At 48.6% G+C, this 17334-nt stretch overlaps 1 protein-coding gene across 2 annotated transcripts in view; it reads right to left on the bottom strand.

The window, feature by feature from the left end:
* COL5A1 (collagen type V alpha 1 chain) overlaps nucleotides 1-17334 on the bottom strand; it is a 251115-nt gene that overhangs the window by 115562 nt on the left and 118219 nt on the right. For both annotated transcript variants that reach the window (XM_032232562.1, XM_032232563.1), the window contains exons 8-11: nucleotides 13615-13770; nucleotides 11651-11707; nucleotides 7198-7239; nucleotides 6874-6936 (exon numbers count right to left, since the gene is read on the bottom strand). In XM_032232562.1, coding sequence (XP_032088453.1) covers nucleotides 6874-6936; nucleotides 7198-7239; nucleotides 11651-11707; nucleotides 13615-13770 — 318 coding nt within the window. The remainder of the gene's footprint in view (nucleotides 1-6873; nucleotides 6937-7197; nucleotides 7240-11650; nucleotides 11708-13614; nucleotides 13771-17334) is intronic.

The following is a 17334-nucleotide window of genomic DNA, read 5'->3' as shown; positions in this document are numbered from 1 at the left end:
TCCCAAAGGACTCAGAGGAGGAAGGGTGGGAGAGGTGGGTCTAAAGGTCGGAGTGTGGCATGTGGAGGGACCATTGTGGCTCCCATGCTGAGCCCATGTGTCCACAGCATGGAAGGACTCCCCACCAGGAGTGGGTTGCTGCCGGCATTACTGCTGGTTCGGTGCACGCTCGCTTTATGCGCATTCGCAAACAAAAAGGTCTGCGCAGGCGCAAAACCTTTAAAAATGAAAAAAAATTTGCAATGAAAATTGTTCTGCACAGAACCGAAAAACAAGATGGCACCACCACAGAAGAACTGGTTCGGGGGGCGTGGCAGGCCTGGGTCACTGCTGGTTCCAGCGACCCAGGCTGCCATGTTATTACCTCTTCGCCGAACTGGGCCAAACCAGGCCTAACTGGTAGGAACCCACCTCTGCTCCCCACTCCCTGGAGAGAAGCAGCTGCCAAGCACCTGCTGGGAAAAGGCAGCCGAGGGCTCAGCCACACTGCTGGGCCCTTGTTCAGCCCCGCAGCCCCTCTGTAGGGGCTTCCGGGGAAGGGTCTGATCCAGGGGCATTCAACTCAAAGTCCTGGAAACAGCAAAGGCCTCTGCCACCAAAAATGGAGCTCAGGAGGCAAACAGGCTGCAGGGGGTCCACAACAGGGGAGAAATCCAGCAGGTTCTGACAGGTTCTGGAGAACCAATAGCGGAAATTTTGAGTAGTTTGGAGAACCGGCAAATGCCAACTCTGACTGGCCCCAGGAGTGGGGATTTCGCAGTATCCTTCCCCTGCCACGCCCACAGAAATGGTAGTAAAAAAAAAAATTGGATTTCATCCCTGGACCACAGGCTCCATTTTCGCTGGCAGAGGACTAGCAGAACAAACTAAAAGCAAAGCAAAAGGAGAAATGTTTCCCCTTTTGCATTTGAGCATGCAAGAAGGGGCAGGAAAGGAGAAAGGGAAAGAGGGAAGACAAAAAAGGGAAGAGAGCAAGGAAGGAAAAATAAGGAAAAAGGGGAAGAAGAAAGGAGAATGAAGAGGGAAAAGAAGTAAAAGGGGGGAGGGAGGGAGGGAGGGAGGAAGGAAGGAGATTGTAATGAGAAGGAGGGAGGGTCTCAGGGAAGTCCTGCCTTGGCCCCTAGAGGTGTCCCCCCACCTCTCCAAAGTCAAACACAACCCTGATGCGGCCCTCTATGAAATCGAGTTTGCTCCCCCCCCCCCGGTCTAATCCATTTTGGCATTCATTTAGGGGAAGGGGAAAAAAACATTCCATTTTCCTAACAAAAACATCTATGAGAGCATCAAGAAACTTGAATAGCAATGCAAGGAATCCAGGTCTCCTTGAGCGCTCCAGGAAACCCCAAAGACTTTTAAGTTGGGGGAGGGATAAAACAAATGTCTTTTCAAGGGCCATTCCATACCCTGCAGCGCCTTCTGCTGGTTATCGCGAAGACTGCAGGGAAAACTTTCCTAGGGAACCAGACAACCCTTTGGCCTCCATTCGGATCTGGCAGCTATTTTTCTTTCGGGGAAGATGATGCATTTCAGGAAATCCAGCACATTTATTCCAACGCTGAAAGGCCCCAGTGAATTTGGTGCAATGGAAACTCATGATCTATTCTTCGGGGCGAGGAGAGCGGAGATCATAGTTTTCTTGGATTGTGGTTTGGGATGAATGGAGTCGGGTGGCGTGGGGTAGATGGAAGGGTAGGGAAAGTTCAATTAGATTACCTTGATCCAGAATATAAGCTGATTTTTGTATAAATTGTTATTTGAATACAAGGTTAAGAAAGATTATCTGGAGAGTCTACACGAGGGTGGAGTAAATATGAGAGGAGCAATGGATGAGGATAAAATATATATGCGGACACGGGTAAAGGCAGGATGGGAGGTATAGAATTTATATGCGGAAGCAGGTAAAGATATTGTTTAAGATTTTAAAAATAATGAGAAGCTGAGGTTAATGTTAGAGAGTATATTGACTTCTCTTTCTTGGGGGGGGGGTTTCCCCCCTTTTTTTTCTTTTTATTATTCTTTTCTTTTTTGTTCTTTATTTATTTTTTATTATTATTATTTTGTAACTTCTAATCTATTTGGTTTCAATATACTCCAGACTTTGCTTGATAAAGAACGATGCTGGGAATGGGACCTGGGAAGTCGGAAGGGGGTCAGGGAGGGGGGTTCAGGGGGTGGGTGGGGGGGAGGGTGGAAACATAGACTCAATTTTCAGAACAATGAATGCACTTGGATACTGTTGCTTTTTTTTCTTCTTCTTCTTTCTTTTCCTTTTATTTTTCTTTTGTTTTAGTACAAAACAAATAGACCAATGAATACTAGAAATACACCAAGCAAGGTGTAGAGGGAAAGAAGAGGGGGGAATTAAGAGGGAGTGAGAAGGGAATGTAAGGAGGGTGAGATGGTGGGAAGGGGAGAAAGGAATGGCTGAGGGGGAGGGGAAGTAGAAGAGGGGATTGTTGGAAGGGAGAAATGAAAGTTGGAGGGGTAGAAGGAAGGGTGTATGTAGGATAGAAGTGTTATGAGTTGTTTATTGCTTCTTTTTTTTTTAACTGCACAGTATTTAAGTGATTGTATAAAGGAAAATGAAAATGTAATAAAAGAATCTTTGATCGAAACTCATCGTAAATTGAGCGGAATATTCTGATGATAGCAGAATCAGATTAAGCCTGTCCTTTTAGCGTTCGTGATAAATTAATTAATCAGTTGATGCCTGGTCAGGGAAACAAACACATTTAACCCAGAATTACAGGGTTGGAAGGGACCTTGGAGGTCTTCTAGTCCAACCCCTTGCTCGAGCAGGAGACTTATACCATCCAGGCATATTTTCCTGGGAGCCCAACAAAGCCTCCACCAAGGCTCAGCTAAGAGATATGAGGGCCCCAGGGAGTCTCCGGGCAGCCCACTCCGGCCCTCTAAAGCAGAGGCCTCCATCAGGCTTCTGCCTTTCGCCTGGAGACCGGGCGGGGGTGTTTGCTTTGGCTTCCGCTCCCCGTAAAGCCCTCTTAGAGAGCAATTATACCTTAGATGGAATCAGAAGCTTCCAAACTCTTCATTCGCCTTGCAGTACCAACACAGCAATTATCTGTGGGTCCAGATAGCACAGCGAGGAGCGAAAGGGGCGGAGGGGGGGGGGCAGGTTAGAGGACCATATTTTACTTAAACACTAAATACTATGCTGCCCAAATGACACATGAAACGATGCAACAACACGCTTGAACCTTCTCCAGCCTATCTCACAGCCCACGCAGGGGAGTTTGAAGTGAATCCACGCGGCCACATCCACATCCATTGTGTGTCCCAAGCACACAATCTAGGGAATGCCCCGCTATCCAGTCAGAGCCGAAGAAGCTTCTTGGATGAGAAGTGAAACGTCTTCAAAGAAAAACCAGAAAGTCCAGTTGCCTCTTGGTGGGGGGGGGGGAGGAGCACCTTTGGCTAACGGAAGGAACTGGATTTGCAAACAGTCTGAGAACAAGCAAAACCTAATTAAGGAAGCTTTGTGTGCAAATGACCTGGGTCGCAATGAGGAGAACCCCCATGGCTGAGGATGGGGTTTTCTGACTTCCCATCCTCACCCCAAAATGGCCAGCTGATGAAATACACTGAAATGAATTTGCAGGAGGAAAACTAAAATCAGTCCCAACAGTAAGAACCACTCAGCAGTGGACTCTCCTGGAAAGTACCGAGATCTTCTTTGCGAGAGACATTCAGGAAAAGGTGGGAGGGGGGCTTTGCTGGGGTGGGGCATAATTTTATCCTGCACTGCACTAAGGATGACGAAGGTCTGGCAGGTGTACAAAAAAGCAGATTCTGGCTTCCTGCCATCATCTAATGAGCAGTCAATATGACTTCCTCTTTCCTCCACGCTGCCCCCCCCCCCCCACTGGAAATAATCTCTTGGAAGGAGAAAGACTGGAGATCTCTGCATCCCCAGGACCATCTGCCTTCCACGGGCTGTCCAGTCTCTTCTGAAAACTTCCAGTGGTGGAGCACCCATAACTTGGAAAGTGGCCACTGGGACGGCTTCCCTCCAGAGGTTGTGGGTGTTGCATCACTGGAGGCCATTAAGAAGAGATTGGACCACCATGTGCCTGGAATGGTCTAGGGCAGAGGTCTTCAAACGTAGCAACTTTAAGACTTGTGGACTTCAACTCCCAGAATTCTCCAGCCAGCCCGTGAAGACCAGCTGGCCAACACCCATGTGCGTGCTGGAAACCAGACGAGCAGCTGGCGACAGCGCACGTATCCCCAGAGAGGGCTTTGCATGCCACCTCTGGCATGTGTGCCACCGGTTCTCCATCATGGGTCTAGGGTCTCCTGCTAGAGAATGGGGTTGGACTAGAAGACCTCCCTTCTCTTTTTCCTTTGTCCTGCAGTCGATGCCTCGGGTGCAATCCCAGAAACAATTGGGGCCTCAGCATTGACCAAATCATCGGGAGCCAATGGCAAAAGGCAGCTTTCCTTGGAAAGGCTCACATCCTGCAACGCCTCCTTTAACCCCATCACACCACAACATCTGCCTTTCCCAGGAAGGACTCAGTAGGTGGATAAAAATGCCAAATACAGTCCAAACATCTGGCTGACTGTGCCATGAACCATCATAGTGATCATAAGAATGAGAAAACAGTTGTAGCCTTCTGAAAAACAATAGAGAGCATTTCAAGGACTAAGCAGTCAAAGCAGTTGGGTTTGGGGAGAAAATGTCATGGCGGATCGTATCTACTTATTGTCCCCTCGATGAAATGGGCCTGGCGCAGAAGGCAGGTCATCTGCTAATCAACAAAGCTCCTCACCCCCTTTTCTCTCTTGACTGGCCCTGAAGTGTCTGAGAAGCAGCAATAGGAGGCAGTTCTTTTCTTTCTTTCTTTCTTTTTTTCAATCTCTCTCTATCTCACTTTCTTCTTTCTTTCTATTTCTTTCTCACTTTCTTCTTTCTTTATATCTCTCTTTCTCTTTCTTTATCTCTCTCTTTCTATCCCTCTCTCACTTTCTTTCTTTCTCTCTCTTTCTTCTTTCTCTTTCTCTCTTTCTTTTCTCTCTCTCTCTCCCTCACTTTCTTCTTTCTTTTTCTTTCTATCTTTCTTTCTGTCTCTTTCTTCTTTCATTCTTTCTTTCAATCTCTCTCTTTCTCACTTTCTTCTTTCTTTCAATCTCTCTTTCTTTCTTCTTTTTTATATCTCTCTTTCTATTCCTCTCTCACTTTCTTCTTTCCTTCCTTCTTTCTCTCTCTCTCTCCTTCCTTTATCTCTTTCTTTCTCTCTCTCTCTCACTTTCTTCTTTCTTTCTCTCTCTTTCTCTCTCTTTCTCTCTCTTCTTTCTTTCTTTCTATCCCTCTCTCTCTTCTTTCCTTCTTTCTTTCTTTTTCTCTCTCCCTCTTTCTCTCTCTTTCTCTCTTTGCTTTCTTTCTTTTTCTCTTTCTCTCTTTCTTCTTCCTTCCTTTCTTTCTTTCAAACTTTCTCACTTTCTTCTTTCTTTTTCTTTCTATCTTTCTCTCTCTCTTTCTTTCTATCTCTCTTTCTTTGTCTCTCTTTCTATCTTTCTATCTATCTATCTCTCTTTCTTTCTTTTTCTTTCTATTTCTCTCTCTCACTTTCTTCTTGCTTTCTATCTATCTATCTCTCTTTCTCTTTCATTGTATCTCTCTTTCTATCCCTCTCTCACTTTCTTCTTTCCTTCCTTCCTTCCTTCCTTCTTTCTTTCCTTTTCTCTCCCTCTTTCTCTCTCTCTTTCTTTCTTTCTTTCTTTCTTTCTCTTTCTTTCTCTCTCTTTCTTTTTTCTTTCTTTCTCTCTCTCTTTCTCTCTCCTTTCTTTTTCTTTCTATCTATCTATCTTTCTTCTTTCTTTATATCTCTCTTTGTATCCCTCTCTCTTTCTTCTTTCCTTCTTTCTTTCTCTCTCTTTCTTCTTTCTTTCTATCTCTCTTTCTTTTTCTCTCTTTCTTTTGATCTTTCTATCTCTCAATCTCTCACTTTCTTATTTCTTTCTATATCTCTTTCTTTCTCTCTCTTTTCTTTCTTTCTTTCTCTCTTTCTATCCCTCTCTCACTTTCTTCTTTCCTTCCTTCTTTCTCTCTCTCTCTTCTTTCTTTTTTTCTGTCTCTCTTTCTCTCTCTCACACACACTCTCACTTTCTTCTTTCTCCCTTTCTTTCTATCTTCTTTCTTTCTATCTTTCTTTCTCTCTCTTCTTTCTTTCTCTCTTTCTTTCTCTCTTTCTCTCCTTTCTTTCGCTCTCTTTTTCTTTCTTTCGATCTTTCTATCTCTCTATCTCTCACTTTCTTCTTTCTTTCTTTCTATATCTCTTTCTCTCTTTTCTTTGTTTCTTTCTCTCTTTCTATCCCTCTCTTACTTTCTTCTTTCCTTCCTTCCTTCTTTCTTTCTTTCTTTCTCTCTTTCTTTCTCTCTCTCTCACTCTCTCACTTTTTTCTTTCTTTCTTTCTTTCTTTCTTTCTTTCTATCTCTTTCTTTCTCTCTCTCTTCTTTCTTTCTATCTCTTTCTCTCTTCTTTCTTTCTATCTCTTTCTCTCACTTTCTTCTTTCTTTCTATCTCTCTTTCTATCTTTCTTTCTCTCTCTCTCTTTCTATCTTTCTTTCTCTCTCTTTCTCTCTTTCTTTCTTTCTCTCTATCTCTTTCTTTCTCTCTCACACACACTTTCTCCTTCCTTCCTTCCTTCCTTCCTTCCTTCCTTCCTTCCTTCCTTCCTTCCTTCCTCTAGCCAGGAAGAATCGGGGTCTTCCCACAGTGTGCCTCCTATCAGCCCCAGGCCCAGTTTGCGGATGCCATGCCCCCAAATGGCTTCCAACCTCCCCCAGGTAGAAGCCTGGCAATGCAATGGTGCTCCACTCCAGGTGACCCTCCCTGCAAGAGGACTTACCCTTTCTCCAGGATCCCCCATTGGCCCCGCTGGCCCCGTTGTTCCCGGCGGGCCTGGCAGCCCCTGATGGAGGAGAGAAAGAAGGAAGGTCAGCTCCAAGGGAAGGAGGGAAGTTCTCGCCCTCCTCATGGAAGGGAGACACACAAGAAGGGTTGACTTCTGCACGGGTGAATTGACCTGGGAGGCAACCACGGAGCACCACGTTCACCCACGGAAGCAGCTGCAGGCGAGAGCAGCCGCCTTCTGCAGACTTGCTCCGACCACAGCAGGGGAGCCCCGTCCACATCCCTGGGGCCAAAAGGCAAAGAGAGGCAAGCAACTTACGGCTGGGCCTTCTGAGCCAGGCGGCCCTTCGAGCAGCATCCCCTGGAAAGGGAGGAGGAAGAGATGAGAAGCACAGAACAGCACCGGACCCTCCCCGTTACAAACACCGGCCCACGTTACCTCATACCTGGCTGAATCCCTCCAGAAAGCCCCACTCAGCCTGACACCCCCACACACCCCCACACATCCCCACTGCCAGCCCTGCTTACAAGCCTCCCAGCCGCGAAAGGGGAGGAAGGAAAGAGAAGCATCACAACTTTGCTAAGTTCCGGTTTTGTGTGCTTCCCCCAATATCCAGCTTTTGTGGGTTGGGGTCATGTAGGGGGCTGGTGTAAATGGTACGTGAAACAAGCTGACATTATGGACCCTACAAAACTCTTGGACCAGAAACTCCTGATCACTAACCAGAAAGGCCCTGCCCCCCCCCTCACCCACCTGCCAGGTGTTTTTTCAGGCTTCACCTTTGCAAAGTCCAGTAAGGGTGAGAAATGTCAGTTTTGGCCTCTGCGTTGCAGGAGAGAAGTTGGGGAGCAGGAGATGCCAGGGAGGCTCCCCCAAGGAAGCACATCTGCACATTGATTCCAGAGCAATTTGAAGAGACGGTCCAGGGTCTCCCCCACATCTCTCTCCCTCCCTCCCTCCCTCCTTCCCTCCCTCCCTCTCTCTCTCTCTCTCTCTCTCAGAGTCTCTCAACCCTGAAGCCATTTTGGAGCATCTCCAATGCTGCCACAGCTGGGCTGGTTGGAGCTGTGGGAACGGGAGTGGGGAGCAGAGATAGCTGGGGACTTGTAGCCAATATATCATTCTTTTTCCTAGGAACCAAGGACCAGGTTCTCACCAGGTGCTGGGAAGGCATGGACTGGAACCAAAGGAAGTTTGGACTGTGACCTGATTGGACCTTGTGATGGACATGTAGAAGCAGGAAGAGAACTTTGATTTTTAATTTGGGTGGGACTTTCGAAGTTGGGTTTTCACCAGATGTGCCAATATGACATGCCTAATAAACTGTGCTTTGAGGAACACTCAAGAGTTTTGACTCCATTGGGTCTGTTACTTTGAACCCTGACCCAATTGAGGACTCCCAGAACATGGATAGACCAACTTCAGGCCCCCAAGGAAGCCGTGAAGGTTCCCTCCAGAAAGGGCTGTTCCCCAAATGGCGATGCTGTTGGAGCCTCTTCACCATGGAGGGCAGGGGGACTCCACTCCCCCTTTAATTTCCCAAGAACCTTTTGCCATCCGGGGGCTGCTGCCTTGCAGGAAAGGAAGGAAGGCCAACAAGGACAGAAGAGAAGCAGGACTGCTTCGGAAGAAAACTTGGCTGCCCTGTCAAACTGAGGCCAGATTCCTACTTCCAAAAAGCTCTCCAGCTCCACGAGGCCTCAAACATTCTTGGGAATAAAGATGGGGAAGAGGGATGCCTTCCTAGTGTGGGGTGGTGGAGCTCTCACCTTACGATCAGGTGGCTGTAGAGGCAGATATTTCTCCCTCTGGGCACGATGAGAATATATTATCTGCTGAACAAAACTCTGCATGGGCAACAGGAAGAGCATCCGGCCAATAAACACTCTGCTAGCTCCATTCAGTTGCCAGACTCCACCCCAATGCAAGGGATTATGGGGTCATCAAATGATGATGATGATGAAGAAGGAGGAGGAGGAGGAGGATACCTTCCTAATGAATTGTGGTTTAACACCCAAAGCATCTCAAGTGAAGCAGCCAGGCAGGACAAGAAGCCAGGCAGGGGCCCAAGGCAAAGAGCACCTGGCCGGGGTCAGAGGCAAGGCGCGAACCGAGGAAGTTAGAGATGGCTTCACTTGGCCCCTAATAAACCACTGAGTTTCCCTTGGAACTTTCCTCAGGCTCCTGCTTTTATGAGGGCATCGGCTGGAAGCCTGACATCTGCTTTATCTCCTGGATGGAGAAACCAAGAAAGATCTGGCAGGAGGAGCTTCCTGAGGATCCCACCACAGACAAAACTTCATCTCCCGGGGCCCTGGATTTGGGCCTCCTCAATTATGACCATGTCAACCCCAGATTACTATATTTTGAAGAGCTCTTCCAAAAGGCCTCAGGGGACAAATCACGAGGAAGGGTGCTACCTCGGATTGATTGTTTATAAGTGTATCATTTGATTCTTGCATTTAATCTTGTTATATTAATACCATAGTCGTTCAAATTTTCCACACATCCAGCATCCAAGAAGTTGTAGAAATGAATAGTCAATCAAACAAAATTTGTTTCAGCTTCCTCTGACATGAAGACGCTGGCAAGAACTCTCAGCTTCCAACTTTCTGGCATAATAACCAAGCAGGCAGCGCATTGCAGAACTCCTGGAAAGGTGAGGATTTTGTTTGCCTTGTCCAAAAAACCCTCCAAAACACTAACAAAAAAGCAGCAGAAAACAAAAGCTCTGAAGCCAAGGGAGGGTTTGGAAACCGAATGGCCTTAAAATCACCAAGACTGGAATTAGTGCACTCGTGCAAAATGATTTTTAAGGCACCACAAGCCTTTTGTCTATCTGCACAAAAGGCTACTACTTTCCCCTATCTACTTTCTATCAAAGTCTAAACGTTTGCACGAGAAAAAAACCAATCCAGTGGTTATCTGGATTTCTGCAATTGAGATTGATTCTGCCTTCAAATGGGCTTCATGGGGCTAAAACCGAGGGGGAAATGAATGTTGGTGAGTCGAAAATGATCCACTCCTTCAACAAACACACCAACACACGAGGCTCTCAGAAACATCTTCCTGCTACCAAAGAGATGATGGGATGAAGACTGAAGAACACCTGGAATTCCCTGGCATCTCTACAGGCAGGTGGGGAGACAAGGTTCCAGCGCCCCGTCTCAGCCTTGAATCAAAGCTGGCTCTCCAGAGTCTTCCGGGCTGCAATACCCATCGTCCCAGGCAGGCTGGGGTTGGTGAGAATTGTAGTGGGGCTGCACAGTGAAGCAGGACAGAGGGAGGTGGCTGCTCTCTGCAGTTTTGGCAGGTGGCCCTTCCTGAATTTGCCAGGTGTCACTCAGGCTGCTTCTGGCCCAGAGCTGAATGTTCTTCTGGACTAGTGCCAAAGTCTTGTCTAAAAGGAGCCCAACTTAGGACCCAAACCAGAGATGGGATTCCCTTACCTTCCCTACCAATTCACAAATGTGAGCGAGTTCGAATGTGCCTGGCCTGCACATGTGCACCACCTTCTGTGCATGCACTGTGCTTGCACATTACGTCGGGGTAAGTGGGTGGAGCCTCCCGAAGCCACCACTACTGATTCGCCCGAACCAGAGAGCACCTGCTGAATACCACCTGCTGCCCTAACCCTAATGCTAGCCCTACCCCTAAACATAAACTCTAACCCTAACCTTTGTCTAAAAGGAGCCCAATTTAGGACCCTAACCCTAATGCTAAGTGGAATTCCCCACAATTGGATTTTACCATGTATTTTACCAGGAAACTTAGATAAGGCAGGCTCAAACAGGGAGCCCGCTCCTAAGCATAACAAAGCTCTCCAAATCCATTGGTAAGATTCATTTTGCTCTCCAAATTTATGCTGAGCTAACCCTAAGACTAACCCTAAGGTTGTCTAAAAGGAGCCCAACTGATACAGTACCAACTCACACACAGCACCTGGGCAAAAGCGAAGGAACTATTGGCAGAGGGCAGTTAAGGGGCAGATGCCTTCCACTGGATGATGACATTGAATGGGGAGCAGGGTGAGCCCACGCAGGAGACCCCCGCAATCCCTGTCCTCTGGGCTCCACACAAATAAGGACGAGGCCTTCTGAGGGGGCCATGCTTGAGGCAGGGCAGGGATCGTCAATGGGGACAGCGCGTTTTATGCTTGTGTTGGTTCAATGACCGGGGGGGGGGGGGCTTTCTCTCCCTGAAAGAGCCTGGAGATGAAACGTCACTGAGAGACACCAGGCCAAGCTCCAGGCTCTCTGCTGCTGGCCTGGAACAAGGCTCTGTGGTGCTCAGTCATCCTGTGGTGCTACTGACGCCTATATTGTGCGTCTTCTCAAGAGTCGGACATCAGTGGGGCAGAAGAACAGCTGGAGCCTGTTCCCAGTGTGCGCATGCGCAGAGTTGCCAGACAAAGGGAACAGCTAAGGAACAAGGGCTGACTCGGGAGTAAGGCCACAGGTGGACTGTGAGTGGCCCACTCCCGTAGGGAAAGAAAGAGGAGAAAAGGGGAGTGGAGTTTGCAGGAGACAATTAGTTCATTCCTGCATTCTTGCCAAGTATTGCTGCATCTGAAAGATATCAGCCTGGCTCCTCTCCAAGCCCGATCAAGGTTGGTAATTGTGAATTATCTTGAAAGATTGTGGGGGAGGAAAGACTTTGCTGGAGAGGAATTCACTGTCAATTAAATAAAAATTCCCACGGGAAACATGGAGGCCTCAACTATGAGGTTCAACAGCACACACACCTTTACCTGCAAAGCAAAGACACTTACTGGCTCAATGATCGCCGGCTCCCCCTTCTGCCCCTTTTCACCTCGAGGTCCACCGATCTGCACCAGAGGAAGAGAAAGCAAGTCAGCCGTGTGGGATTTTTAAAATGTGAGCAGGAATACAAAACCCAGAAATAAATGCAAAGCACCAGCTCTTTACCTTTGCAGGCTGATTGATTTTTGATGCTTGGTGAATGCACTGTTCAATTTGCAACCCTCTTGGGACAGTTTCTTTCATGAGAGACTCACCTCACCACCCTGAATGCATCCCACCCAAACTCTGGCAGTTCTCTTACTGTGACCCAAAGGCTCCCTGTTAATTTTAGTATCAAGGCAAATTGCAACTGCAAACCTGAACTTGGAATTTGCTCTGCATTTTCAAGGAAAGTTCTTGTTCTCATTTTTGTTTGACAAATTTAAATGAATGAAATTCCAAGTATTGGGATTTCATCTTCCATTGTCTATTGGGGTCTATCCAGTTATATGCACAAATATAGACCTCCCCAGTCAATGAGATTAGAATAACAGAATTGAGAGAGACCTTGGAGATCTTCTAGTCCAACCTCCGGCTTAGGCAGGAAACCCTATACCAGTGATGGTGAATCTTTTCAGCACTGAGTGTATGCATGCTCATCTGGGTCACAACCTGGAACAGAAGTTGCCTAAGGGGCATGCACGCATTGGAAAATAAACTTCTGGTTTCCGGAGCATACATGCGTGCCGGGCAGCTACTCTTCCGGTAACTGGCGCCCTTGCACATGTGACGATCAACAGGCCACTGCACATGCTCACGCCGGAAAACGGAAGACCAGCTCTTCCAGTTTCCGGCACTGCCTCATGCATGAAGGCCAGCTGATCATCACACACGCATGCACGCCAGACACCTAGAAGAGGAACAGGCAACACCACAAGTGCATGCGTGCCATAGGTTCACCATCACAGCCCTATACTATTTCAGACAAATGACTATCCAAATTCTTCTTAAAAATTTCCAGTGTTGGGGCATTCACAATTTCTGGAGGTAAGTTGTTCCACTGGTTAATTGTTCTCACTGTCAGGAAATTTCTCCTTAGTTCTAAATTGCTTTTCTCCTTGATTAGTTTCCACCCGTTGCTTCTTGCTTTGGAGAATAGTTTCACTCCCTCTTCTTTGTGGCAACCCCATAGATATTGGAAGACTGCTATCATGTCTCCCCTGGTCCTTCTCTTCCCTAGACTAGCCATGCCCAGTTCCTGCAACCATTCATCGTATGTTTGAGCCTCCAACCCCTCATCATCTTTGTTGCTTTTCTCTGCACACTTTCGAGAGGCTCAATCAGTGAACAAGAATTCACTGGTTGCTTCTTTGGAGTCTGTTACAATTGCACACAAATGGCAAGAATGCATTGAAATTGGCAGAAAGAAACTGTGGTTAGCCTCCTATCCTGGAGAGGTTATGTCAGCTTCACTTGGGATTCACTGAAACCTTCTCTTTAACCTGGAAACGTAACCCTATGTTTTTGCAGGCAATGGCCAGAATTCTCAGCATGTGGCCCAGGGGTGGGTTTCTCGCCCCGTTCCAACCGGATCGGTTGGAACGAGGCCGGCGGCGTCCTCGCGCACGCACGCGGCGCGCGTGTGCACGCACGCGGTGCGTGCATGCGTATTAGCGTCTGCGCGATGCTCCAGCTGCTCCTGGAGGATCACGCAGGCGTTCTGCGCATGCGTGGAAAGCGCGAAATTCAAAAAAACCGGGTAAGGAGCGGGCGCGGGTGTGCGGGCGTGCGCGGGCGCGGGGGGGGGGGCTTCGCCGTTCCCGGAAGTTACTTACTTCCGGGTTCGGCGACCAACCGGATCGCAGGGACCGGTGCGAACCGGTTGAAACCCAGCCCTGATGTGGCCCCATCAGCTCTGGCCCAACCGTGATGTGGGTTGCATGTGCTCAGGATCTGAGCCTCACTCTCAGACAGAGACAAAGGCCTTCCTCACCCCTTCATAAATGGTATCCTGGTTAGCCGGCATTCCAGGTCCAATGTCAGGTGAGTCCGTCCTGTCGAAGTAGCCGTCATAATATCCCTCTCCATACTCAGTGACGGAGAAATCTTTGTCAGGATCTTCTCCACCTTCACTTACTCTTCCTGTGCTCTGAGATGATGATGATGATAATAATAATAATAATAATGATAATAATAATGATGATGATGATGATGATAATAATAATAATAATAATAATAATACAAAAAACCACCCTACTTGGAACAGCTTATATCCTCCGACGTTACCTTAACGGTTCCTAGGTCCTTGGTTAGGACTCGAGCTGTTGAGCTACCAACCAGCCCCAAAGGCTGTGAATCTCACCAAAGATTAACCAAATAATAATAATAATAATAATAATAATAATAATAATAATAATAATAATGCAGACTGATTATAAATTGCGGCACAATTCAGTAGCACAAATGATCCATTGGAATTTGTGAAAAATTATAATATTAAAACAGCAACAAACTGGTGGGAACATCAGCCTGAAAAAGTCACCGAAAATCAGATGGTCAAGATCTTATACTGGCGCATAATACACCAGACATCACACTGGTTGAGAAAAATAAGGTCACAATCATAGACATCGCAATACCAGGTGATAGCAGGGTCGCCGAGAAGGAACATGAAAAAAATCGCAAAATACTAGGACTTAAAAATTGAAATTCAATGACTATGGCACAAACCAGCAGTGGTAATTCCAGTGGTAATTGGCACACTGGGTGCTACTCCAAAAGCACTGGAATTACATTTAAAACAGTTAAAAATTGACAAAATCACCATCAGTCAAATGCAAAAAGCCGCACTGCTTGGATCTGCACGCATATTACAAAAATACGTTACAACGTCCTAGGCCCCTGGGTGGGGCCCGACTAGTAACCAATGCCAAATCCGGCGAAACAACTGGCCGCTGTGATACAATTGTATAATAATAATAATGACAACAACAACAACAACAACACAGTTGTCGAAAACCAAAGCATACAATTTGTTGATATCGCTCTACTACTTTTTACTATTATATTGTTGTAATTTTCTGTGTTTTAACTCTTACGTGGGGACTGTTTGGGAGAGTGCATGGGTATGTATGATTCGGAGGACCTGCCGGGAGATGCGGGGGCCATGGGGGTGGTTGAGGGGACCAGAGACACGGGAGAGGGTCGGAGTATTACGGTCGTAACAGGGAGGGGCAGATATGGCGGGGACTTTAGGGCAGGCCATTACCGGGGAAGGAGGGTTCGCTACATTACAGAGATCCCTCCTTCCGGCCCTATGAGTCCCACTCCGAGACCAGATGGCGCAAGTAGTCAGGACCCTTGACTCAGGCTGCTGTCGCTAAATGCCAGGTCTGTGGTACATAAAGCTCCTCTCGTCCGGGACTTAATTTTAGACGAGAGGGCAGACCTGGCATGTATTACTGAAACCTGGCTGGGCCCAGAGGGAGGAGTCCCCCTTGTAGAGTTGTGCCCAGAAGGATTTCAGGTGCTGCACCAGCCGAGAGCCCAGGGAAGGGGTGGGGGTGTGGCCATTGTTATCCGGGAGTCGTTAGCTCCTCGTAGGGTCCCTGCTCCGGAGCTTGTCGGGTGTGAGTCTCTGCTGATAAAGCTGGACCTCAAGGGTCAAGTGGGTCTGCTGTTAACGTACCTGCCTCCCAACAGCGTTGCAGCAGCCCTCCCCTCGCTCCTCGAGTCGGTAGCCGAGCTGGCAATTGAGTTCCCTAGGTTGATGGTCCTGGGGGACTTTAATTTGCCATCGCTCGGTGAAAACTCTGATGGGGCGCAGGAGTTCATGGCTTCCATGACAGCCATGGGCTTGACCCAAGTAATCCGGGGCCCAACCCATTCAGCGGGTCACATGCTCGACCTCGTATTCCTCTCGGAGCAGTGGATTTGTGATCTTGGTCTGAGGGGTAACGACATCATACCCCTGTCGTGGTCAGACCACTGCCTACTGAGGCTTGACTTCCGGAGACCAAACCCCCACTGTAGGGAGGAGGAACCGACCATGTGGTTCCGCCCCAGGCGACTTATGGAGCCGTTAAGGTTCCAGACGGAGCTTGGGGTCATTCCTGATACTCTCGCCCACAGTCCGGTAGAGACTCTGGTTGCTGCTTGGCACTCGGCAGCATCGGAGGCCCTCGACTGGATTGCGCCACTACGGCCCCTCCGAGGCGGCGGATCCCGGAGACCTCCTTGGTTCACCGAGGAACTCCGGGAGATGAAGCGCCGGAGGAGATGCCTAGAGCACCAATGGAGGTCCGATAAGTCCGAATCGAACCGAGCAATGGTAACCACCAGCACCAAGGAATACACCAGGGCACTTAGGGCAGCGAAAAGATCTTATATAGCCACCTTGGTTGCGTCCGCTGAGTCCCGCCCAGCCGCCCTGTTTAGGATAACCCGCTCCCTACTAAATAAGAGGGAAGCGGGGGAACCCTTGCAGGGCAGAGCTGAGGATTATGCCCAATTCTTAGCGGACAAAATTGCTCGGTTTCGGTCGGACTTGGACTCTATCTCTGCAGTTCCAGCCGAGGCACAAGAGGATGAAGTAGACCACCTCTGGGTTGAGTTTCAGGATGTTGCCCCCGGGGATGTGGACAAGGCCATGAGGGCTGTAAGTGCCTCCAGCTGTGTATTGGACCCGTGTCCCTCATGGCTGGTTACTAACAGCAGTGAGGTGACACGAGGCTGGATCCAGGCGGTTGTTACCGCCTCTCTTCGGGAGGGGAACTTCCCCGCCACGTTAAAAGCGGCGGTGGTGAGACCCCTCCTGAAGAAGCCATCTCTGGATCCAGCTGTTCTTAATAACTATCGCCCAGTCTCCAACCTTCCCTTTCTTGGGAAGGTTGTTGAGAAGGTGGTGGCCTTCCAGCTCCAGCGGTCCTTGGAGGAAGCAAGCTATCTTGACCCCTTCCAGTCAGGCTTCAGACCCGGTTACAGCACAGAAACCGCTTTGGTCGCATTGACCGATGATCTTTGGAGAGCCAGAGATGGAGGACATCCCTCCATCCTGGTTCTCCTTGACCTCTCAGCGGCTTTCGATACCATCGACCATGGTATCCTTCTGCGACGACTGCGGGAGGTGGGAGTGGGAGGCACCGTGTTGCGGTGGTTCTCCTCCTACCTCTCGGACAGGTCGCAGTCGGTGTTAGTGGGGGGGCAGAGATCGACCCCTAGGCCCCTAACATATGGGGTGCCTCAGGGTTCGGTCTTATCCCCCCTACTATTCAACATCTACATGAAACCGCTGGGAGAGATCATCCGCAGGCACGGGATAAGATACCATCAATATGCGGACGATACCCAGTTGTATCTGTCCGCCCCGTGCCAACTCAATGAAGCGGCAGATGTGATGAACCGAGGCCTTGAGGCCGTTATGGACTGGATGAGGGCTAACAAGCTTGTACTCAACCCAGAAAAGACCGAGTGGCTGTTGTGCTTCCCTCCCAAAGATTCGACCAATATTCCATCACTCAGGCTGGGGGGTCAAATTTTACACCCCTCAGAGAGGGTTCGCAACTTGGGAGTCCTCCTGGATTCACAGCTATCCTTTGACCACCACCTGACGGCTGTGACCAGGGGGGCATTTGCCCAGGTTCGCCTGGTGCGCCAGTTGCGACCCTACCTGAATCGGGAGGCTCTCACAACAGTCACTCGGGCCCTTGTGACC

This window comes from Thamnophis elegans, chromosome 16 (genome assembly GCF_009769535.1).
Source record: "Thamnophis elegans isolate rThaEle1 chromosome 16, rThaEle1.pri, whole genome shotgun sequence".
NCBI classification, from domain to species: Eukaryota; Metazoa; Chordata; class Lepidosauria; order Squamata; family Colubridae; genus Thamnophis; species Thamnophis elegans.
The sequence above is the reverse complement of the archived record's forward strand: the minus strand, read 5'-3'. Positions and strand labels throughout refer to the sequence as shown.